Below are 24,054 nucleotides of genomic sequence, written 5' to 3'. Positions count from 1 at the left end.
TCTGTACCTATTAAGCAGTAACTCCCTATTACTCACTCCTCGCAGCCAGTATTCTACTGGTAACCAGAATTCCTTCTGTCTCTGTGAATTTGCTTATCCTAGCTGCCTCATATAAGTGAAATCGTACAATATTCGTCCTTTTGTCATGTAAAAACATTTTTAACGTTACCTTAACAATCGTATTGGTTAATAATGGATACATCCCAATATGGCAGATTGGACGATACCTGTGGGATTAAGAGAAGGAGAAGAAAAAGGCTTGAGAACATTGTTCTCATAGGTTGAAAATACAGACAAGACTTTGTTAGGTATAATCAAGGAAATTCATATGGAATTATTAAGTACTAGAAAGAGTTGGGAGAGGATGTGAGTAATAGAGTCTTGTACTCACGGTGTTTTTAGTGATTGTTTTTATCTATTCAGGTATGCTTTTTGGTAGGATATGAATGTTCTAGCATAAGTTTCTCTTATGCTCTGCTTGGAAATTCTAGGAAAATCTGATACCCATTAGTTAGACAAACATTACCATGTTGTTTAGACAAACACTCAGTGAACATTTACCACGTGAAAAGTTAGAGCCAGGCCTTCCCGGGTGGCACAGTGGTTAAGAATCCACCTGCCAATGCAGGAGACACGGGTTCGAGCCCTGGGCCGGGAAGATCCCACATGCCATGGGGCAAGTAAGCCTGTGCGCCACAACTACTGAGCCTGTGCTCTAGAGCCCATGTGCCACAACTACTGAAACCTGCACGCCTAGAGCCTGTGTCTAAAAGAGAAGCCACCACCACGAGAAGCCCACACACCACGACAAAGAGTAGCCCCTGCTTACCACAACTAGAGAAAGCCCACGCACAGCAACGAAGACACAGTGCAGCCAAAAATAAAATAAATAAAATAAATAAATTAAAAAAAAAAAAGTTAGAGCCAGAGTAAAACATGTGGGTCCCTTGAGATAGCTAGAAATAAAGCACATCTTTGAATGATTATTCTTTAAATGTTCAGAACTTGTTTAGAGAAGAGATTGTGGGCTGAGTGGAGGGAAGGTTGGAGAAAGAGGACCACTGGTCATTGGGGTTAGCTCCCTCTTGCTTTATGTTATTTGGGCCTCAAACTTGGCAAAAGCAGTTCAAGCCTGCTGCTCCTCAGATGGCCGTCTAGGGAGCATCTTGTTTACTTGGGGCAGGCTGCCTGGCGGTGACACCACCAACTTCTCCCCCTGCCTCTGTCTTCCACTTGGCTTGTGCACGCCTGCCTTCCAAACCCTGCTAGTGCGCTCCTTGAAAGGAAAGTGCTGGGGGGTGCAATAGTGTTCATCTCCTGTTTCCAGTCACATTTAGCACGCTGTCCGTATTGGTGCTCAGGGTAGTTGTGTGACGGGGCCATCTCTTAATCCAGCTCCATGAGCCGCACTTGTACAGTACGGTTCATGGAGTACCTTCTCATTATTAATCTAAACCTCTCCATTTTGGAGGGAATTCTTGCATACCCACGAAATGACAAAAGAACAATTAAATAGACTTTCTGTCTCCAGAAAGGCACACAGGAATTCAAATTGAATAAGTGCTCAGGGAATGTGAAGGTGTGGTTAGAGCAAGCTCGGGTTAATTAGGGGCAGATTTCTGGGTGCAACAGTGTACAATTTAACACACCTACCTATGCAGATGAATGTTATTATATAGACAAGTATTTGCTGTCCAGTAAAGTATGACAAATGCTTTTGCTCCCTTGCCCATCTGTGGGTTTACTATGGCTTGATTATTCTTGGATCTCATTTTTTGGAGGATCCTTTTATGGAAAATACAGACTTTCATATTTACGTTTTATTGAGGAGGGTTTTGAAGTTTATTCTGTTATTTAATTTCTAGGATAATCCTATTGGCAACTGGGATGGAAGATTTGATGGCGTGCAGCTTTGTAGTTTTGCAAGCGTTGAAAGTACAATTCTCTTGCACATCAATGATATCATCCCAGGTATGTTTTCTCTGTGTTTTATATATTATTAAGGCATAGCTTCTAAGACATATTTAGTTATGAGGATGTAAATATAAGCTTCAAGGTGCATTTTTGGAACTTGACTTTTATATTATAGAATTGTTATTACATAGAATATCCTTCCTTACCCCCAAATAAAAACAATATTTAAAGATTTTCGTTTCTAAATGTATGTGAGTGTGGGGGTAGCATTTACTATCATTCATTTTTTCATTACTTGTCCATTCTAAGTGGGTGAATAAAAAAAGCCCTTTCTGATAATTACAAGGGTCAGAAAATGTAATAAACTGCTACCTGTTTGAGTGAGAGCCTCGTTTAAACTGGAAGCCTTTAAGTAGAAGTTGGCCATTTAATATAATCTAATACACTGTGGAGAGGATTCTTGCTGGAGGCCCTACGATATCCCTTCCAGTTTTGAGATGGTGTAATTGATCAGGCTTCATGACTCTGTAGTCAGAAACAGATCACTCCTTTTACATCTTAAAAATAATCTCAAGCAACCTTTTATTTTACCCCAAACAAGTAGAACCTCATGGCTGCTGTCAACTAATTGATAAATTGCCATTGATAGCAGCATCAACATCACCTTCTCTCTGCTCTTAGTAGAATTCCAGTTATAAGCTAGTCTATTGGTAGTATGTTAATCATGAAACTAACAGAGGCAGTCAGAGATTCTTATTGAGCAGTATGCAAGTATGGATAAATTGTCAGAAAGTCTGCCTTCAGCAGCCACAAATTATGAATCTCTTAATTAGGTCCTCCATTCTTGACAAACTTATAAAGTAGGTCTTAATTATCCCCATTTTGCTGATAAGAAACTGGAACTTAGATAGGGATAAGATTGGCTGGGATCAAGTAAGATCCTAGTTGATTTTGGTAGAGCCAGAATTCAAATCCAGACTTGTCTGATGATAAAGCTCTGCCCTTTTCGGTACCTCCTCACCCCAAATCCTGTGTATATACTTAGGGTATGAAGACCTGCATAGAAGAATATGATTCTCGGCCTTACATGTATACTTGGGAATATTGTTTCCATGGAGATGTATTTTGTCTCCAGTTCTTTAAAAGCTGAATTTTACTATAGCAAGGATCACAAGTGAACAAAATGTGTTTTTTTGCTTCCAGTGTTATTTCATTATTGTTGATTTTGAAACAGAACACTTTTGAGTTCCCCACAGATCATTTCAGGTCCTCAGTTTCTTTTTTTGTAAAAATGAAGGGGCTAGTACTAGCCCTTCTTGAGATTCCTTCTAGCCCGCACTCTTTCCCCTTCCTGTTTCCCTGTTGACTTGCAAGTAATAAATGCTTGTTTTGCTGAATTAGGAAATGCTTTCTACTTTAGCTTTTAGCCTTACATCAAGAATACATTAGTTTAGTTGGAGGTATGGGATTCAAATGATAGCTTTATTTTGATTTTGCTTTGTAAAAGTCTGACATACTTTGTTTTCCTTGATTTCTTTAAAATCAGCTTTTAATTTCTTACACATTGGATTCTTAGCTATTTCTTTACTTCCCTTTGGAAGCAAATGGTTTACATTCAGGGGAAAACATACCTGTGCTTGATATTTTATCCAGTAATATATATATTTTGTAAGTGCTGTATTGGAATATAATTGCTTTACACTCTTGTACCAGCTTTTGAGGTACACCAAAGTGAATCAGCTGTATTTATACATGTATCCCCATATCCCCTGCCTGCCATGACTCCCTCCCACCCTCCCTGTCCTGGCTCTCTAAGGCATCTCCCATCATTAAGTTGATCTCCCTTTGTTATACAGCAACTTCCCACTAGCTATCTGTTTTACAGTTGGTAGTGTATATATGTCTATGCTACTCTCTCACTTCATCCCAGCTTCCCCTTTGCCCCACCCCACCCGCAACTCCGTGTCCTCCAGTCCATTCTCTGCATCTGTATCCTTATTCCTGCCCTGTCACTGGGTTCATCAGTACCATTTTTTTTTTTAGATTCCGTATATATGAGTTAGCATACAGTATTTGTTTTTCTCTTTCTGGCTTGCTTCACTCTGTATGACAGACTCTAGGTCTATCCATCTCATTACATATAGCTCCATTTCATTCCTTTTTATGGCTGAGTAATATTCCATTGTATATATGTGCCACATCTTCTTTATCCATTCATCTGTTGATGGGCATTTAGGTTGCGTCCATGTCCTGGCTATTGTAAATAGTGCTGCAGTGATCATTGTGGTACCTGTTTCTTTTTGGATTATGGTTTTCTCTGGGTACATGCCCAGTAGTGGGATTACTGGATCAAATGGTAGTTCTATTTTTAGTTTTTTAAGGAACCTCCAAACTGCTTTCCACAGTGGCCGTACTAACTTACATTCCCACCAACAGTGCAGGAGAGTTCCTTTTTCTCTACACCCTCTCCAACATTTATTGTTTCTAGATTTTTTGATGATGACCATTCTGACTGGTATGAGGTGATAGCTCATTGTGGCTTTGACATGCATTTCTCTAATGATTAGTGATGCTGAGCATCTTTTCATGTGTTTGTTGGCCATCTGTTTGTCTTCTTTGGAGAAATATCTATTTAGGTCTTCTGCCCATTTGTGGATTGGGTTATTTTCTTTTTTGTTATTAAGCTGCATGAGCTGCTTGTATATTTTGGAGATTAATGCTTTGTCCATTGCTTTGTTGGCAAGTATTTTCTCCCATTCTGAGGGTTGTCTTCTTGTCTTATTTATGGTTTCTTTCCCTGTGCAAAAGCTTTTAAGTTTCATGAGGTCCCATTTGTTTATTCTTGATTTTATTTCCATGATTCTAAGAGGTGGGTCCAAAAGGATCTTGCTTTGCTGTATGTCATAGAGTGTTCTGCCTATGTTTTCCTCTGGGAGGTTTATAGTGTCTGGCCTCACATTTAGGTCTTTAATCCATTTGGAGTTAATTTTTGTGTATGGTGTTAGGAAGTGTTCTAATTTCATTCTTTTACATGTTGCTGTCCAATTTTCCCATCACCACTTATTGAAGAGGCTGTCTTTTTTCCATTGTATATTCGTGCCTCCTTTGTCAAAGATAAGGTGCCCATAGGTGCTTGGATTTACCTCTGGGTTCTCTTTTCTGTTCCATTGATCTTCCTTTCTATTTCTGTGCCAGTACCATACTGTCTTGATCACTGTGGCCTTGTAGTATAGTTTGAAGTCAGGAAGCCTAATTCCACCAACTCCATCTTTCCTTCTCAAGATTGCTTTGGCTATTCGGGGTCTTTTGCGTTTCCATACAAATCGTAAGATTTCTTGTTCTAGTTCTGTGAAAAATGCCATTGGTAATTTGATAGGGATTGCATTGAATCTGTAAATTGCTTTGGGTAGTAAAGTTATTTTCACAATGTTGATTCTTCCAATCCAAGAACATGGTATGTCTCTCCATCTGTTTGTATCGTCTTTGATTTCTTTCGTCAGTGTCTTATAGTTTTCTGCATACAGATCTTTTGCCTCCTTAGGCAGGTTTATTCCTACGTATTTTATTCTGTTTGTTGCAATGGTAAATGGGAGAGTTTCCTCAGTTTCTCTTTCTGCTCTTTCATTGTTAGTGTATAGGAATGTAAGAGATTTCTATGCATTAATTCTGTATCCTGCTGCTTTACTAAATTCATCGATTAGTGCTAGCAGTTTTCTTTATCCAGTACTATTTATCTTTTCATGCCTGCTTATGGAAATACACAATTTGTGATCTTATAAATTGAAATACTTTTTAATGTTACAATAAATGCTTATTGTTTAAAAAGCAGTTTTTTAAAAGGTTGTTCCTTCATCAGATATTATTAAACCCTTACTTAGACTTCTGTTAGTTGTTGAGGACATAGTAGGAAGCAAAACAGGTAAAAGTTCTTCACATGTGGAGCTTTTATTCTAATGACTGAAGACAGACAGTAAATAAGATATATGGTCAATTAAGTGGTGATTGCATGGGGAATGACAAGGTAAGGGGGAAGGAGAGTGTTGGGTTGTAAGGGGTGGGATTTTCTACCTTATATAGGATAGTCGGAGTGAGCCTATCTGATGTGGTGACATTTGAGCTCTTGACATGGAGATGTGAGGGCTTGGCCAGCTTGAGGAATAGCTGAGGCTCATTGTGGCTTGAAGGAGGGAGAGTGGTAGGAGAGGTAGTGGAGCTGGACCAGGCAGGTCCAAGTGGGCTGGTGTGTGGATTCTTAGCTTTACTTTGAGGGAGATGGGGAGCTCAGGTGGGTTTTGAGTGCAGGACAACTTACCGTAACTTATATTTTAAAATGATTGCTCTGGCTGTGTGTTAGAAGGTAGAAACAGGGAAATCAGGAGGAGGACTGTTGCGATTATCCGTGTGAGAGGTGGCTCTGATGGTGGCTCGGCTTGGGGTGGTATATAATATTTTGTTTAGTTTAGCCTCTTTTTAGACTTAGTATAAGTAGAACCATAGTGATTGCTTTCTTTAATTCTTGCATCATTTACTTAAAGTGTGTTTTGAAATTCTTTCCTGTGGATGATGTTATTAGTAGCCTGTTCACCCTCACTGCTTCATAGTATATTTCATTGTGTGAATACTTTATGATTTAATAAACCATTCTAATGTTAGTGGATGTTTGGGTTTTGGGTATTTCTATATCCTCTTCAGCACTTGGTACTGATTAAAATTTTTGCCAATCTGATGCCTTTGAGAAATGGTATCTCAAGGTGGTTTTAATTTGTAGTTCCCTGATTACAGGTAGGGTTGATTAACTTTTCATATGTTTATGGAACATTTGTGTCTTCTAGTAAATACCTGTTTGTGTCTTTGCTTAGTTTTCTGTTGATTTGTTTGTCTATTTATTGATTTATGAGTTCCCTATTTTAAAATTTTAATAAAACATTTTTCAACAGTTTATTATGAAATTTCAAACATATAGAAAAGTTGAAAGAATTTTATACTGAACATCCCTATTCCTACGACCTAGTTTCTACAGTTAACATTTTTGTACTTGCTTTATCATATATTTATCCATCCCACTATCCATGCACTGATCCATCTTTTTTTTCTAATGCATTTCAAAATATGTTACAGACATCAGTACACTTCCTCCTAAATACTTCAGCATGCGTATAATTAACTAGAGACAAGTATTTAGGGTTTTTTTCCTTTTGAGATAGAAGACATACATATAATGAAATATACATTGTATCAGTTGAGTTTTGACCAATACAAATACCCTTGAGTTTAGTAACTTATCAAGTTACTAAAATAATTTTTAGTAAGAAATTCATTCACGTCTCAAATTAAAATAGTGATTTTGTTTCCATTCTTATCCCCTCTGCTCCAGTTGCCCCCTCACTCCATTCCCACCAGTAACTATTTTTATTAGTTTATTGTATATCTTTCCAGAGTTTCTTTGTGCAATGTAAATATATAGTCTTTCTTCCCTTTTTAGGCATGATGCATAATATTTACAGTATTCTGAACATGCTTTATTCTCTTCACTTTATATCTCTGAGCTCTTTATATATCTGAATAGAGAGGTTCTTCTGATTATTTACAGTGTATATTTTTCTATTGTATTGTGGTTCCATAATTTGTTGATTCTTATTGATGGATATTTGGATTGTTTCTAACTTTTTCACTATTGCAAACAAGCCTGGTACATATATATTTTCCACATATGCTTAGCTTATCTATAGGATAAATTCCCAGAAGTGGGATTGTTTGGTGAAAAGCTGCAGGCATTTGTATTGTTCTAGATACTGCTAAATTGCTTTCAATAGTGGGTATATAACAATTTGTATTCCTGACAGCAGAGTGTGAGGGTGATTTATTTTTATTTTTTATTTTGTTTTTTTATGTTTTTATTGAAGTGTAGTTGATTTACAATGTGTTTCTGGTGTACAGCAAAGTGATTCAGTTTTATGTATATGTGTGTGTGCGTGTGTGTGTGTGTGTGTGCATACACACACACTCATATTCTTTTCCATTATGGTTTATTACAGGATATTGAATATAGTTCCCAGTGCTGTAGAGTAGGACCTTGCTGTTTATGTTATATAGTGATTTGTATCTGCTAATCCCAAACTCCTAATTTATCCTTTCCCCACCCCCTTTCCCTTTTGATAACCATAGTTTGTTTTCTATGTCTGTCAGTTTCTGTTTCTGTTTTGTAAGTAAATTCATTTGTATCATATTTTAGATTCCACAAGTAAATGATATCATATGGTATTCATCCTTCTCTTTCTGACTTACTTCACTTAGTATGATAATCTCTGGGTCCATCCATGTTGCTGCAAATGGCATTATTTCATTCTTTTTTATGGCTGAGTAATATTCCATTGTGTGTGTTTGTGTGTGTATACCCCATTTTCTTTATCCTTTCATCTGTCAGTGACCATTTAGGTTGCTTCCGTGTCTTGGCTATTGTGAATAGTGCGATGAATATTGTGGTGCGTGTAACTTTTTGAATTAGAGTTTTCTTCAGATGTATGCTCAGGAGTGGGATTGCTGGGTCATATGGTAGCTCTGTTTTTAGTTTTTTAAGGAACCTCCATACTATTTTCCATAGTGGTTGCACCAGTTTACATTCCCACGAACAGTATTGGAGGGTTCCATGAGGGGGATTTTTTATAGCCTTGGCGTAAACTTTTTTTTCCAATCTGGTAGGTGAATGATATATTTCAGTATAGTTTTAACTTGCATTTCTCTGATGAATGAGGTTGAGCATCTTTTCGTATGGTTAAGAGAAATTTGTATTTCTCTTTCTGTAGACTGTTTATTCATGTGTATTGTCTATTTTAAAAAGTTGGAGTATTGTTTTTTTTCTTACCAATTTCTTCTTTATGTGTTACAGATGTAAACTCTTGTGATATGAGGTGCAAATGTCCCCAACTCATTTGTCCCCACCCCTCATTTGTCATTAGTCTTTGTAATTGTTTGCTTATCTGATTGCCCTCATTTTTAAACATTGTGATAAAATATATATAATAAGACTTACCATTTTAACCATTTTTAAATGTATAATCAGTGGCATTAACTATATTTACAATGATGTGCAACTATCACTGCTGTTTCCAGACCTTTTTCATAATCTCAAACAGAAACTCTATACCTATTTAGAAATAGTTCCCCATCTCTCTCTTCCCTCAGCCTCTGGTAACTTGTGTTCTCTACTTTCTGTCTTGATAAATTCGCCTGTTCTAGATACCTCATGTAAGTGGAATCCATACAATATTTGTCCTTTGTATATAGCTTATTCCACTTAGTTTAATGTCTTTTGACTTTGAGATTTTTTGTCACGCAGGATTTGAAATTTTTACATAGCTGAATTTGTCAGATTTGTTAGTGGCATCTGGATTTTGAGTCACTCCAAGGTTATAAAGGAATTTCTGCATGTTTTCTTCTAGTACTCTTGTGGTTTTATTTTTTGCATTTATATCTTGGAGCCATTTTCACTTCATATGGTGTACGATGTGAAATATGGATCTAATTTAGTTTCTACCCCCCTGCCCAGGTAGTTACCCAGTTGTCCCAACACCATTTATTAAAAAGTCCATCTTTCCTTCCTCCTTTGAGATGCCACTCTCATCATACTGAACTCCCACATATACTTCAGTTATTTCTGGACTTTCTGTTCTGTCTGTTCATGCTTCAGCACCACATTGTTTTTAATGATTCTTTATAATATGTTTTAATAAGAGCCTTAGTCCTGCCTCATTTCTCTTCTGAGTTTTCCTGTTATTCTGTATTATCTCCTAAAAGTTTAATAGTTTTACTCTTCACATTTAAGTCTGTAATACACCTAGAGTTGATTTTGTGTAGGATATGAGGTACATGTACGCAATTTTCTCTGCCACGCTTGCTGGGTATAACTCAAGCTTTAACATATGTATATATGGATGTCTTTCTGTGCTCTATTCTTTTCCTACATTAAGACCTCTAGGCCTTTATTATCATAGCTTTAGAAGAAGTCTTATAGCTATAAGAGAACATTTCCCTTCTTGTCCTTTTTCTTAATGAATGTCTTGGCCCTTGACTCTTCATTGTAAATGTAACAGTCAGCCTCTCAAATATTACAAGGGAAGTCCGTTGGGATTTTGATCGGACTTGCAGGCAAGCTGTGAAACAATCTGAGGAAAATTGGCATTTCTAACACATGAACATTGTACAGCCTTTTGTTGATTTAATCTCTTATAGTAAAATTTTATAATTTTCTCCATTTCTTGCATGTATTTTGATACGTTATAAAGTAAAACATATTTTCTAGTAGTTTTTTGGTAATAAGTAGAAATATAGTCTACTTATAAAAACAGTTGTATCGAGATCTAATTCACATACCATATACTTCACTAGTTTAAGCCATACAGTTCAGTGTATTTTAGTGTATTTACAGGTATGTACAGTTATCACAACAGTCAGTTAGAGAACATTTTCATCAACTCAAAAAGAAACCCAGTACCTTTAGCTGTAACTCCATTATCCCTTCATCTTCCTCAGTCCTAATCGACCACCAGTCTACTTTCTGACTCTGTATGTTTGCCTGTTGTAGACATTTTATATAAACAGAATAATATAATATGTGGTCTTTTGTGACTGACTTCTTTCACTTACTGTAATGTTTTCATGGTTCATCCGTGTTATAGCATATATCAGTACTTCATTCTTTTTTATGTCTGAATAATATTCCATTGTATTAAAATACCACATTTTGTTTATCCATTCATCTGTTGATGGCCACTTGGATTCCTTCCATATTTTGGCTGTAGTATTTAAGGCTGCTAAAAACATTCGTGTACAGGTTTTTGTGTGGATGTATGCTTTCATTTCTCCTGGGTATATATCTAGGAATGGAATTGCTGGGTCATATGGTAGCTCATGTTTAATCATTTATGGAACTGCCAGACTGTTTTCCAAAGTGGGTGCACCATTTTACGTTTTACAGCGGTGAAGGAGAATTCTGATTTCTTCATTTCTTTGTTGTTATTTGACTTTTTGATTCTAGTCATCCTAGTGGATGTGAAGTAGTATCTCAGATGACTTTTGTGTGCTGAGTTTTGTTATAAACAATCTTATTAAAATCTTCTATTCACAATTTATCTGTAGATTACATTTTTAGTAGCAAGTCATTATTATCTGCAAATACCGTTTTACCTCCTCCTTCTACTCCTTATAGCTTTCCTTTTTGAAACATGCCTCGTCATCCTAGTGGACGTATAATATTAAATACAAGTGGTGAGCGCAGGCATCTTGGCCGTGCTCCTGATCTTAAAGTGAATGCTTTCAGCATTTCACCATGAAGTATGATGTTCATCATAGGATTTTACTGTTGTTGCTGTCATTTATCAGGTTATAAAGTTACCCACTATTCCCCACTGTCAGAGAGCTTTATCATGAGTGGATATTGAATTTTATCAAACTTTTTTTTATCTGTTGAGATAGTCCTAAGGTTCTTTTCTTTTAATCTGCTAATTTTCTAATATTAAATTAGCTTTACCTTCCTAAGTCCAGTTTTATCATGAGTGATACATTGCTTGGTTCAGTTTGCAAATTTTTGCCTATTTTAAAATTAAAAAAAAATTTGCATTGCATGTTTAAAAATTTTTTTACATCGTGCCCTGGAATGGGCTTGCCCCAGGAAGGGCCTGTTCCTTGAAAAGTGTTGGGGTAAAATTTAAAAAAAAATTTTTTTTTAAATTAAAAATGCATGTATTTAAATAAAAAAATCTTTTTGTTTGGTAAAGTACATATAACATAAAATTACCGTCTTAACCATTTTTACATGTACAGTTTAGCGGTATTAAATACATTCATAATTTTGTATAACAGTCATCACCATCTGTCTCCTTAATGCTTTTGATCTTGTAAAACTCTATACCCATTAAACAATAAACCCCCATCTCTTCCCCACACTCAGCCTCTGGCAGCTGCTATTCTGCTTCCTGTCTCTGTGATCTGGATTACTCTAAGTACCACATTTAGGTGGAATCATACAGTATTTGTTTTTTAATGATTGACCCCATTCCACCCCCAACTCCGTAGTAACCACCACTCTACTCTCTGTTTTTCTGAGTTTGTCCTTTTCAGATTCCATATATAATGAGATCATACTGTATTTGCCTTTCTCTTCAAAAAATTAAAAATAGAATTACCATACACTCCAACAAGCCCACTTCTGGATGTATATCCAAAAGAAATGAAAACAGGATCTCAGAAAGATGTCTGCACTCCCATATTCATTACAGCATTATTCACAGTAGCCAAGATCTGGAAACAACCTAAATGTCCATCAATAGACAAATGGATAAAGAAGATGTTGTGGGGTATAATTTGGCCATGAGAAAGAAGGAAATCCTGCTATTTATGACACTGTAGATGGACCGTGAGGGCATTATGCTAAGTGAAATAAGGCAGACATAGAAAAACAATCTTACCAGAGGATTCTCACTTTCATTTATTCAAAAAACCATCCTTTCTAGATATATTGATTTTTTGTTTCAGTAATTTTTAAAATTATTTTTCTTTGACTTTTTGTGGATTTATTCTGTTTTTTTCTAAACTGTTAAGTTTGAATGCTTAGCTTATTAATTTTTAGTCTTTTTTTTCACTAGTGTAAAGCATCTAAGGCTACAGATTCTCCCTGTGTACCCAACTACCTACATTCCATAAAATGTGATATGTAGTTATCTTGTTACCATTAAATTTGAAGTATTTTGTAATTTCCTCCATGATTTTTTAATGTAATTCATTAACTGTTTTAAAATGTACTTTAATTCGTGCGTCTGGCTTTTCGTTTTTATTGTTATTAATTTTCAATTTGATTGCATATGATCTGAGAATATGATACCAATCCTTTGACATTTGTTGAGGCTGGCTTTACGGCCTAGTATGTGATCAGTTTTCAGAAATGTTTTGTGTGTACTTGACAAGAATGTGTTTTCCTCAATTGTAGTTGCATGTACTTCATGCATATTTTAAATGTCCCTTAGGTCAAGCTAATTTATTATGCTATTCAAATTTTATGTGTCATTACTGAGTTTTTAATTGCGAGGGCTAACAGTTACTGAACAAGGTATGTTACAACATCCCACTATGATGGTGAATTTGTTAATTTCTTCTTAATTCTGAAAGTGTTTGCTTTAATTTTGAAATTGTTACTTGCTGCATACAGGTTTAGAATTTTTAGGTACCTAGAATTTAGAATTGTTATATCTTCCAGGTGATTTGAGCTGTTTCTCATTGTGTAGTGACCATCTCCATCTCCAGTAATTTTTTTTTTTGCCATAAATTCTATTTTGTATGATATAGATAGGTTTTCTTTTGGTTAGTATTTTACATGTGTGTCTCTTTTCCATCATTTATGTTTCAGGTATGTCTCTTATAACCGCATATAGTTGGTTTCTTAATATAGTTTGACAATTTTTATATTTTAACTGAAGATTTTAATCTGTTAATATTTATCATTGCTGACAGTTTAATTTATTTCTACCATCTTGTGTGTTTTCTGTTTGTCCTACTTTATCTGCCCTATCCCCAATGTGTTTTTTTGGATTGAGATGTTACCCTCCACCCCACTTTCTTTACTCCATTTTCCCACTCTGTCCCACTTGGTTTTTTTTAGACAGCATGTCATTTTTTTAAAATCCATTCTGATGATCTCTTTCTTTTCATTTTTGTGTTTAATCTATTAACACTAAAAGTAATTATTATTATTATTATTATTGGATTTTGAACACAATACTATTTATTATCTGTTTTCTATTTGTCCTTCTGTTTTTCATTCTTCTTGTAGTCATTTTCTACCTTTTTAGTAGATTATTTGAAAAATTTTAAGAATCGTATGTTAATTACTCTATTGGTTTTTAAGCTGTATTTCATTGTAATGTTGCTTTTAGTGGTTTCTCCAAGGATTATAGTATATATCCTTAATGTTTAAGTCTAGTTAGGGTTAATATTGTGCCAATTATATACATGTATATAAGATGTAGAAACCTTGTAACCATGTAAGTCTAGTTACCTCTTCCTCATTCTTTATGCTATTAATTGTCATGTACATTACATCTATGTACTTTAAAAGTACACAAGAAAATTTTATATTTTTTGTTGAAATAATCATTTATATTTTAAAGAATTAAAAGATCCGTGCATCTGTTTATCATTTTCCTTCATCCTGAAGAACTTCTTGTGATCTTTGTTGAAGTGAAGTCTTCTGGAAGTGAATTTCTCTTAATTTTCTTTTGTCTGAGAATGTCTATCTTGCCTTCATATTTGAAGGATATTTTGGGTATATATAGAATTCTGCTTTAAAATTGGTTTTCTACTATTTTCTGGCCTCCATAGTTTCTGATGAAAAGGCACCAGTAGCTTGAATCATTGTGCCTGTGTGTGTAATATAATATGTTGTTTTTCTCTGGGTGCTTTGAAGACTATATTTGGTTTACAGCATTTAACTATGATGTGCCTAGCATGATTTTCTTTCTCTTTATATCCTGGGTGCATTTGCTAAACTTCTTAGATTTGTAAATTTATGTTTCTTAACAAAGTAGGAAATGTCTAGCCATTTTTCCTTCAAATGTTTTTTCTATTCCTTTCAGTCTTCTCTTTCTGTGCCTTCAGCTAGATATATGTCATAATTTTTGATATTTTCCCTTATCCTTGAGGTTCTGTTAATTTTTTTTCCCCAAATTTTAGTCCCTCTGTTCTTTAGATAATTCTGTTGTTCTACTTCCAATTTTATTTACTTCCCCCTCTTGTATCCCTAGTGTGTTTTTAGCGCATCCAATACATTATTTTTTGAGATATTGTATTTTCAGGTTTTTAAAACTACTTGAAGACTTTCCATCCAGGTCCTTTTTTTGTTTCTCTAGATCGTTTTTATTTCTGTAATGAGATATTCGTATCTTCTGCTTCACTGTAAGCATATTTTTCTTTACTTCATTAAGCATAGGTATGACAGCCTCTTTAAATTCTTCTCTGCCAGTTCCAGCATCAGAATCATCTATAGATTGGTATGCATTGCAGTTTTTTCTTTTGAGACTGTCACAGTTTCCTTTTATTTATTTATTTATTTTTTGGTATATTAAGCAATTTTTAAAGTTTTTTGTTTTGTTTTACTTTACTTTTAGCATTAGTACAAAACCTTCATAAGAAGGTCATTTTAGTTCTAAGCCAGTAATTCTCAACCTGGGGTGATTTTGACCCCAGAAGACATTTTGCAACGTCTGAAGACATTTTTGATCATCACATCTGGGGTAGGCGTACTGCTTGAGTCTAGGGGATAGAGGCAGAGATGCCGCTAAACATCCTACAATGCAGAGAGCATCCCTCCACAAAAAAAGATCTGGTCCAAAATGTCAGCATTGCTGAGGCTGAGAAACCCTGTCCTAAGCAAATTCCGTGAGTTATGCTAATTTATAATGTTAACTTGCTGGATAGCTAAGGGGAATCCCTTGTAAAATCAATTTTCTTTCGTTATTTATTCTTTCAGGGATAAGCAATTCTATGCTAATATTGTTTCTCCAGAACCACATAGATAAATGTAATTTAACTTGTGTTACCAAATCAAATATCCCTGTGAGCTTTATTTTTCTTTCCTTCTTCCTTTTTTAAAAAAAAAATTTCCAAAGGGTACTTTTGAAAGCTCAAAACCATATTAGTATAGCCATCCTTTTTATCTACCTTAATTGAATTTCTTTGAATTTTGCATTTTACAACTAAATATAATTCATTATATCAAGTAGGTTGGGAGGCTGGGGAAGTCATTAGTTTAGTATTATAATTTAAGAAAGAAAAAGATACCTGAAATATGAGGTTGGCTTATGTATAATTGATTGTGTTTTTCTCAGTTTGCTGCAGAATAAAGAGTTGAAATGCCCCCACCCCCCTTTTTTTCAAAACTCCAGAGCTGTATTTCTTTCTGTATACTTTTTCCATGTCTCGATTTGGCTTGAAATGTAAATAATCTTGGGTTCTACAGTAGCACTTAAGAAGAAAAGAAAAGAAAAAGCTACCATTTATATTTTTCATGTGATAGAATTATATATAATCTGACAAGGAATTCAAGTTTAGTAGTATTTATCTTCAAAAACATTTACAATTATATTTTATTTAAATGATGTAGGATTAAAATAATCAAAATTAGTTACATGACTCTCTTGGGAATCACTTGTCAGGCAGACTTTGATCTTATAGATCAATGGCCATCATTGTCATTGTTAGTGGCTCTCAGAGCAGTGACAAGCAAGGCAGAGAATGCTTTTTTTTTCTTTGAAATCTTGATTTTCATAAACCCTGAATAGAAGATAATTGAGAATGATACCAGCTTTTATTACATAATACACCAATTATACTTTTTTGCCAACACAATAAAGCCTGCAAATAGACTCTAAAAAGCAAAGTTGTCTAAATGAAAATTAATTTCATTTATTTAAATAGGTCTTCATCCATATTTCATGACATCATCAACACCCATTTCTTGAGAGAGAAAACGATAGTCATGTCTCATTTAGTTAGTTTTTTTCTTGCCCAGTTGCCTTCATTTGTAGGACAAACTTATTTCCAGCATTAACAAAAATTTTTGGAGGCAGTTGAACAGTTGATGAGATTAGGAAAGAGTTCGTCCTATTCAGTTGCTTGTTACAGTAGGCTTCTGAAGATTACCTTTGACTAAAAATGCAGGAGTCTTCAACCTGTTACAGAGTTTTCCCTCTCTTCGTTACCGTTTTAAATGTTAAAAACCTCTAACGTACCTAATTTGACATCATGTTCAGGTTTTTAAACCTGTTGTGATGAAGCATGTCAACTAGTACCTCCCCTAAATTTCTGCTTTTTCTAGTCCAGTCTTTGCTGTCTCTTTTAGTTTTGGGGGTTGGGAATGTAATGCTAATTTTATTTTTAAATCATGTATCACATTCGCGCTTGCACAGAATTTTCAAAGGGTGTGTGAGACCTTTTCCTCCCAGCATTGCCCCCCAACTACCTAATTCTCTTCTGTATCTGTCGTGATTAATTCGTTCCTTTGTTGTTCGGTATTTGCATATTTTATACACCTTTTTGTACCTTCTTTTTATAGTCTTAACAAGTTGAATGAGTTTTAATTGACATACAATAAATTGCACATCCTTTAGTGTACAGTTTGATGTGTTTTAACGAGTGTCTAGACCCGTGCCGCCTTTACCGCAGTCGAGGCGGTGCCCGTGTGCATCCCCCAAGGCATGCTCCTTGTGTTTGCTTCCTGCCACCGCGGCCTGTCCCCTCCTCCGAAGACCATGCAGCCACTGATCTTTTTTCTGTCCGTATACGTTTGTTCACAGTTCCTAGAATTTTATATAAAAAATGGACTAACTCAGGATGTACTCCTTTTTTTTCTGTCTGACATTTCATTCAGCAGAATTATTTGTTGATTCATCCATGTGTCCTTTTTGTTACTGAGGCGTATTCCATTCTGTGGTGTGAAATAATATATATAGTATATATTATGTTGTATAGGTAATATATGCATGTGTATATATAATATATACATGTATGTATACATATATGTCTACGTGTGTGTGTATATTTGTGTATACACACATACGTATACATGTCTCTGCCCCGATTCTTGCTAATGTTTGGTCTGTGACCCGAGTTCCTGACACAAAGCTCCTAAAACCCTTGTAATTTCCTGAGTGGTAGGAGTGTCTGACACAGAGCTCCTAAAATCTTTTGGAACTTCCTGGGTGATAGAAGAGTCTTTTGTTCTTATGAGGGAACTCCTAGTGGGCTCTTGAATGGGGGGCTGGTCACTACAGAGACCAAGCCGCGATTAGAACTTTCAGCCACAGCCCCATCCTCTGGAGAGGGGAGAGGAGCTGGAAATGGAGTTAATAATCAAGCATGCCTATCTGAGGAGATTTCCGTAAACATCCCCAAAGCATGAGGTTTTGAGAGCTTGCAGGTTACTGAACACAGGTGTTGGGAGGGTGGCATGCCCAGAGATGGCATGGAAGCTTTGTGCCTCTTCCCTGTTTTTTGCCCTGTGTATCTCTTCATCTGACTGTCCACCTATATCATTTTTTATATCCCTTATAATAAACTGGTACATGTGTTTTCCTGAGTTCTATGAGCCATTCTAGCAAATGATTGAACTCAAGGAGGGGGGTCATGGGAACCCTGATTTATAGCTGGTTGGTCAGAATTACTGGGGACAACCTGGAACATGTGATTTGTGTCTAAATTGGGGGCAGTCTTTTGTGACTGAGCCCTTATTAACTTGTGGAATTTGCCGCTAACCCCAGGTAGATCGTGTCAGAACTAAATTGAATTGTAGGACACCCAGCTGGTGTCACAGCTTAGTGTGGGAAAACTCCTGACACATTTGGTGGCCAGAAGTGTCAAAATTGTTGTGAGTGTGAGAGTAAAGGAAAAGACAGTGTGTTTTTCCTATAAGTGGAAGGGTACACCAGTTTGTTTCTTTATTCACTTGTTGATGGGCATCTGGCTTATTTCTATTTAGTGTGTGGCTATTATGAGTAATGCTGCTATGAAAATTCACATGTAAGTCTTTGTCTGGACAGAAGCGTTCATTTCTCTTGGGTCAGTACCCACATGTGGAATGGCCGGTACTATTGTAGGTGATCGTTTAGCTTTAAAAACAAAACAAAACAACAGCAACCTGCCAAACTGTCTTCTTAAAGTGGTTGTACTATTTTCCATTCCCAGAAGCAGTGTGTGAGACTCCCAGTTTTTGCATGTCCTTGCCAGCAGTAAGTATGGTCAGTCTTATACATTTTAGCTCTTCTAATAGGTATATAGTGGCATCTAATTGTAGCTTTAATTTGCATTTTCCCGATGACCAGTGATGTTGAACATCTTTTCATGTGCTGCTTTATCATTTGTGTGTCTTCCTTGGTGGAATATCTGTGCAAATCTTTGGCCTATTTGTTTATTTTTATTATTGTGTTTTGAGGATTCTTATAAATCTGAATATAAGCCCTTTGTCAGATATATGATTGAAAATATTTGAGATTACTATATATTTGCATGTAGTTGTAAGAAATAATACAGAGAGAGCTGTGTACACCTTACACAGTTTTCCCCAAAGGAAACATACAACCAGAGTATAAGATCACAGCCAGGGTGTTGACATTGATGCAGTTAAGATACAGAACATTCCCTTTACCACAGAATCCTTCATGTTGCCTTTTTATTGTCACATTGCCCCTCTTGTCCCTACCCTCTCCTTAACTCTGGCATCCGCTGTTTTGTTCTTTATTTCTACAATTCTGTCATTTCAAGAATGTGATATAAACAGGATTGTACAGTATTAACCTTTTGCGATTGGCTTTTTTTCACTTAGCATAATTCTCCAGAGATTCATCCATGGTGTGTGTATCACTGGTTTATTTCTTTTTATTGCTCAGTTATATTCTTAACAGTTTACCCATTGAAGGACATCTGATTTGTTTCCCGTTTTTAGCTGTTATAAATAATGCTTATGAACATCTGTGTAGAGTGAATACAAGTGAATGTAAGTCTTCATTTCTCTGGTATGAATGTCCAGGTGTGCAGCTTCTGGTCAAGTGGTAGTCACATGTTTTTTAAGAAGCTGCCACACTTTTCCAGAGTGGCTGTACCATTTTACATTACCATCAACAATCTATGAGTGATCCAGTTTTTCCACATCCTCACCAGCATTTGGTGTTGTCACTATTTTTTGTTTTAGCAGTTCTGAGATGTGTATAGTCATACTTCACTGTGGTTTTAGTTGAATTTCCTTGGTGGCTCATGATGTTGTATATCTATTTCGTGTACCGATCGCATTTATGTATCTTCTTTAGTGAACTGTGTTTTCATCTCTTTTGCCCATGTTTTCATTGGATGCTTTGCTTTTCCACTGTTGAATTTTGAGAATTCTTTATATATCCTACATACTAGTCCTTTGTTGGATATGTGGTTTGCAAATATTTTTTTCCCCAGTCTGTAGCTTATCTCGTCATCCTCTTAACAGAGTCTTTCACAAAGCAAAAGATTTTGATTTTCATGGAGTCCAATGTTTCTGGCTGCTTTTGTGTTTCTTCTGTTTCCTTCTTCTCTTGCTCTCTTCCTTTGTGATTTGATGACTTTGTTTAGTGGCATGCTAGTATTCCTTTCTCTCTATCTTTTATAAGAGAGAAACCTATAAAGAGGTTTCTCTTTTTTATTTTTTCCCAAGTGTGTTTGTAATTGCTTATTGAAGCATTTTTATCATGATTGCTTTACAGATCTTTGTCAGATGATTCTAACATCTCTGCCATCTCAGTGTTGGCATTTGTTGACTGTCTTTTACAATTCTTTTTGGCATCTTCCTGGTTCCTGGTGTAATGAGCGATTTTTATTTGAAACTTGGACAGTTGGGTATTATATTCTGAGACTCTAGATCACGTTTAAACTTTGCTTTTGCTGCCACAGGGGGGATGTATCACCTCATTGTTGTCAGGTGGAGGCAGAAGTCCAGATTCCCTGCTTGGCCTTTGTTGGAGTGTGTGTGGCCACTGTGTTTGGCTGCAGTAGAGTGATTATTGTTTAAAAGTTTCTGTCTTACCAGGATTTTTCTTTTCCCATTCTTTGACTAATGAGAGCATACTTTTGTTGGGGGTTTCTTTTGTCTGTGCCCATTGGCATTTCCAGGTTGCTGGCTTCTTCAGCTCTGAGTCTGGGATATAGGAGGCAATAAGAAAACTCAGGGAAATCTCACATCATTCCTTAGGTCCTGTGCTCCCTAGCTGATCTGCCTTCTCTTCGCCTTTCAGAGTTGTCTCTGTTTTGTTTTATATGTTACATCCAGAGTTTTTAGCTGTGCTTATCAGGAGGAATAGTAAAAAAATACACCTACTTATATCCTCCCAGGAGAGGAAATTGCAGCTTTTTAAAAAAAGCTAACAGTAGATCTTAGGGATCATTTCATATTAGTACGTAAATTGCATACTTAATCCTTTGCTTAAATTATTGCATTGTATTTCATTTTATAAATGTATCAATTTTTTTAACCAGTCCCCTACTGATGGGCATTAAGGCTGTTTTCAGTCTATTGCTGTTTTAAACAATGCTTCAGTGAGTTGTGTCATATATATGTGTCAGTTGCATGTATCCAGTATAGCTAAAAGATTACTTCCTATCTTATCATCCATATCTTCTTAGGGAACTATGTGTTCATTTGATAGAAGAGTCACTTTGTCCTGCAGGAAATTCGAGTATTTCATTTTATTTTATTTTATTATTTTTTTAAGCTCTTTATTGAAATATAATTGCTTTACACTGTTATGCCAGTTTTTGCTGTACGACAAAGTGAATCGGCTGTATTTATACATATATCACCATATCCCCTCCCTCCCTTGACTCCCTCCCACCCTCCCTATCCCAGCCCTCTAAGTCATCACCCATCATCAAGTTGATGTCCCTGTGTTACGCACCAACTTCCCACTGGCTACCTGCTTTACATTTGGTCGTGTATATATGTCAGTGGTCGAGTATTTCATTTTAGACAGATCTAATTGTGCAAAGTCACTCTTTGTATGGTACATGCTTATGTCTACCTTCCTACAACTTCCCTCATTGATTCTAGTTCTAACTGGGGATGAAGTTAGGCCAAATCCAGCCCCCCTTCCTTACAGCAACCTCCAGATATTCAAAGGTGAGTGTTTTTGACACCTGCATCTTCTGTTCTCCAGCCTAAATAGTGTGAGTCATTTAGCCATTTCTCATGTGGCATAGCTTCCAGATATTCTGAATAAGACGTGGTTTGTTGAAGACATCTTCATGCTTGGACACCTGGAGGGGAACAGAATACCGTAGTCTGTATGTAGACCAATGATTGCAATAGAATAGGACTTTGGCAGAAAAGATTTGGGGACATCCCTGTCACAGTCTGAATTATAGTCCCAGAGACATGGAAATGCCTTCCTTGCATGGAGTTGGTGGTATTTCTTGACTGAATGAATGCACTTATAAACTAATGAATTAATGATTCCTGGATTCATGCTTGCCTGAACTCCCCAGTTTTGTTCACATGCACTTCTGCTTCTGACTCTATATTTGTCTGGTTGATTTGGGGAACACATGGCAGGACTTTACCTTTGTCCCTGTTTAACTTCATGTTGTGAGAGCCATCCAGTCTTCCATTCGCAGATCATTTTGGATACTAATTCTGTCCTTTCAGGTTTTGTCTCTCTAAATATCCTGTCATCTGTAGATTTTTCTTGTGTGCCATCAATATACTCACTGAGTATTTAAATGGGATATATTATACTCATATTTACATTAAAATATTCATAAGATCTTTTAAAAAAAGGTAAATTCCTGGAAGTAGACTTGCTGGGTCAAAGGGTATGTGTACGTTACATTTTGATATTAATGCTAAGTGGCCTTCCGTAGAGATTGTCAGTCTGTCTCCCTGGATGTTGCCTGTATAGGCAGGACTCCTCTCATAGGAGACAGTCAGAGTCAGAAAGGTTATTTTGAAGCACTAGGTCACAACGTGCAACTCTGATGTGATCTGTATGGACCTTCCAGGATTTCTTGAACAATTTTTCATGTAAAATTGTCCAAAATATAAGGAAAATATTTATTTCGATCAGTAATCTCACCTGAAGGAAATTCTTGCAGAGTTGTGTATTGTCTGTTTGGTGTTGGGTTTTATAATTCTTCATTCTCCCCAAGTAAACTTACATTTTCTTCAGTAGATTTCTCCGTGGATGTTAAGTTCTCCTTTGGGTTTGAATTATGCCCTTGTGGCGGATGCTGTTAAGCAGGACATCAGTTAAGCAATTTTTCTCAATTTAGCGGGTCATTTAAATTCAGACATTCCTTATGGTTTGATTGTTTTTGTTCACTAGTTCATTGTTACGGTTTCCAACCCAAGTTTCTCCAAGGGATTTTTCTTTTTCTGATTAAATCAACAAGAGTGCTGAGCGGACTGCTAATTTTATCATTTTGAATGCACTCCTGCTGTATATGCATAATGGGTACTTTGGGCTTCACTTCTTTTCTGCACACCACGTCCATGTTGTTACGTGTATCACTTGTTTACTCTTTTTTTTTATTGCTATGTAATATTCCATTGTGTGAACAGACCACAGTTTGTTTAGCCATTCTCCTGTGGAGTGTGTTGTTCCAGCTTTTGGCTATTATGAATAAGGCTGCTGTGAACATTTTATACATGCTGTTTTGTGGACATATCCTGCTATCTCTTTTAATATCTTTTAATCAGGGTTGTTTTAATCTCACAAAATAATCTGGCGAATCTATGCCTCACTTTGTTTACTTTCTCATACTTACCTTTTCCTGAGGTGGTAATCTCTTAAAATTCATTTAAGAGAGAAGGCTTTGATTGTAGGTCATGAATATAGTTGTGACAAAGAAATAAGAATTAGTTGGTATGTAATTGCTGGAGGGCAAGTTAGAAATGGCATGTGACCCTTTATCTGCATAGAATTCTGTAGGACTGTCCTGTTCCTCAAAATTGATGTTTGAACCCCTCCCTGCCCCCAGCAAAGTCTTTGGTAGGAGATAACCACCATTTCCAACTCCTGTGCCCTGCATATTCCCAGTCTTTGGAGCTCTCCCCTAGCATCACCGGCAGAGTTGTCACCACCGGCTCTTCCATTTGGCCCTTTGGTACTGCCAGGTGGCCTTAGTTAAGACCATTTTCTGCCTTTATTATAATCACCACTAACTATATAATGTATGTAGATTGTAGTATACATGTGAATATCTGTTTAAAATGGGCTTACATGCAATTAATAGTGGGAATTAGTTTTCTTTAGTTAATTTTTATGCTATTAATTTGGAAACTTTTGCCAGTGACTAAAAAGTTTTACCTTTACAATAGCTCTCATATATGGTATTTGGAGAAATTTGAATGGTAACAACATAAAAATATTAGTAAATAGCCTTTCATTTACTGTATCACTTGGTTAAACACATTGAGCACATTATGAGACATTTAAGACCTAGTTTAATAATGCATTCTTCTCCCCCTCCAGCTGTGGAAAAAAGTTACCAAGCATCGTTTTTATATACTTAATTCAGTATTATTTCGTTTTTCTTAAAAAAAAAATAGCCTTTTCCTTGTGTTTAAAATGTAAAACTTTCCCT

At 36.0% G+C, this 24,054-nt stretch overlaps 1 protein-coding gene across 11 annotated transcripts in view; it reads left to right on the top strand.

Moving 5' to 3' along the window:
• Positions 1–24,054, top strand: part of CYLD (CYLD lysine 63 deubiquitinase) — a 61,283-nt gene that overhangs the window by 9,338 nt on the left and 27,891 nt on the right. For all 11 annotated transcript variants that reach the window (XM_057711584.1, XM_057711591.1, XM_057711593.1 and 8 more), the window contains one exon: positions 1,866–1,971. In XM_057711584.1, the coding sequence (XP_057567567.1) occupies positions 1,866–1,971 (106 nt within the window). The remainder of the gene's footprint in view (positions 1–1,865; positions 1,972–24,054) is intronic.

Source organism: Hippopotamus amphibius, chromosome 16 (assembly GCF_030028045.1).
Source record: "Hippopotamus amphibius kiboko isolate mHipAmp2 chromosome 16, mHipAmp2.hap2, whole genome shotgun sequence".
Classification (NCBI taxonomy): Eukaryota; Metazoa; Chordata; class Mammalia; order Artiodactyla; family Hippopotamidae; genus Hippopotamus; species Hippopotamus amphibius.
The sequence above is the reverse complement of the archived record's forward strand: the minus strand, read 5'-3'. Positions and strand labels throughout refer to the sequence as shown.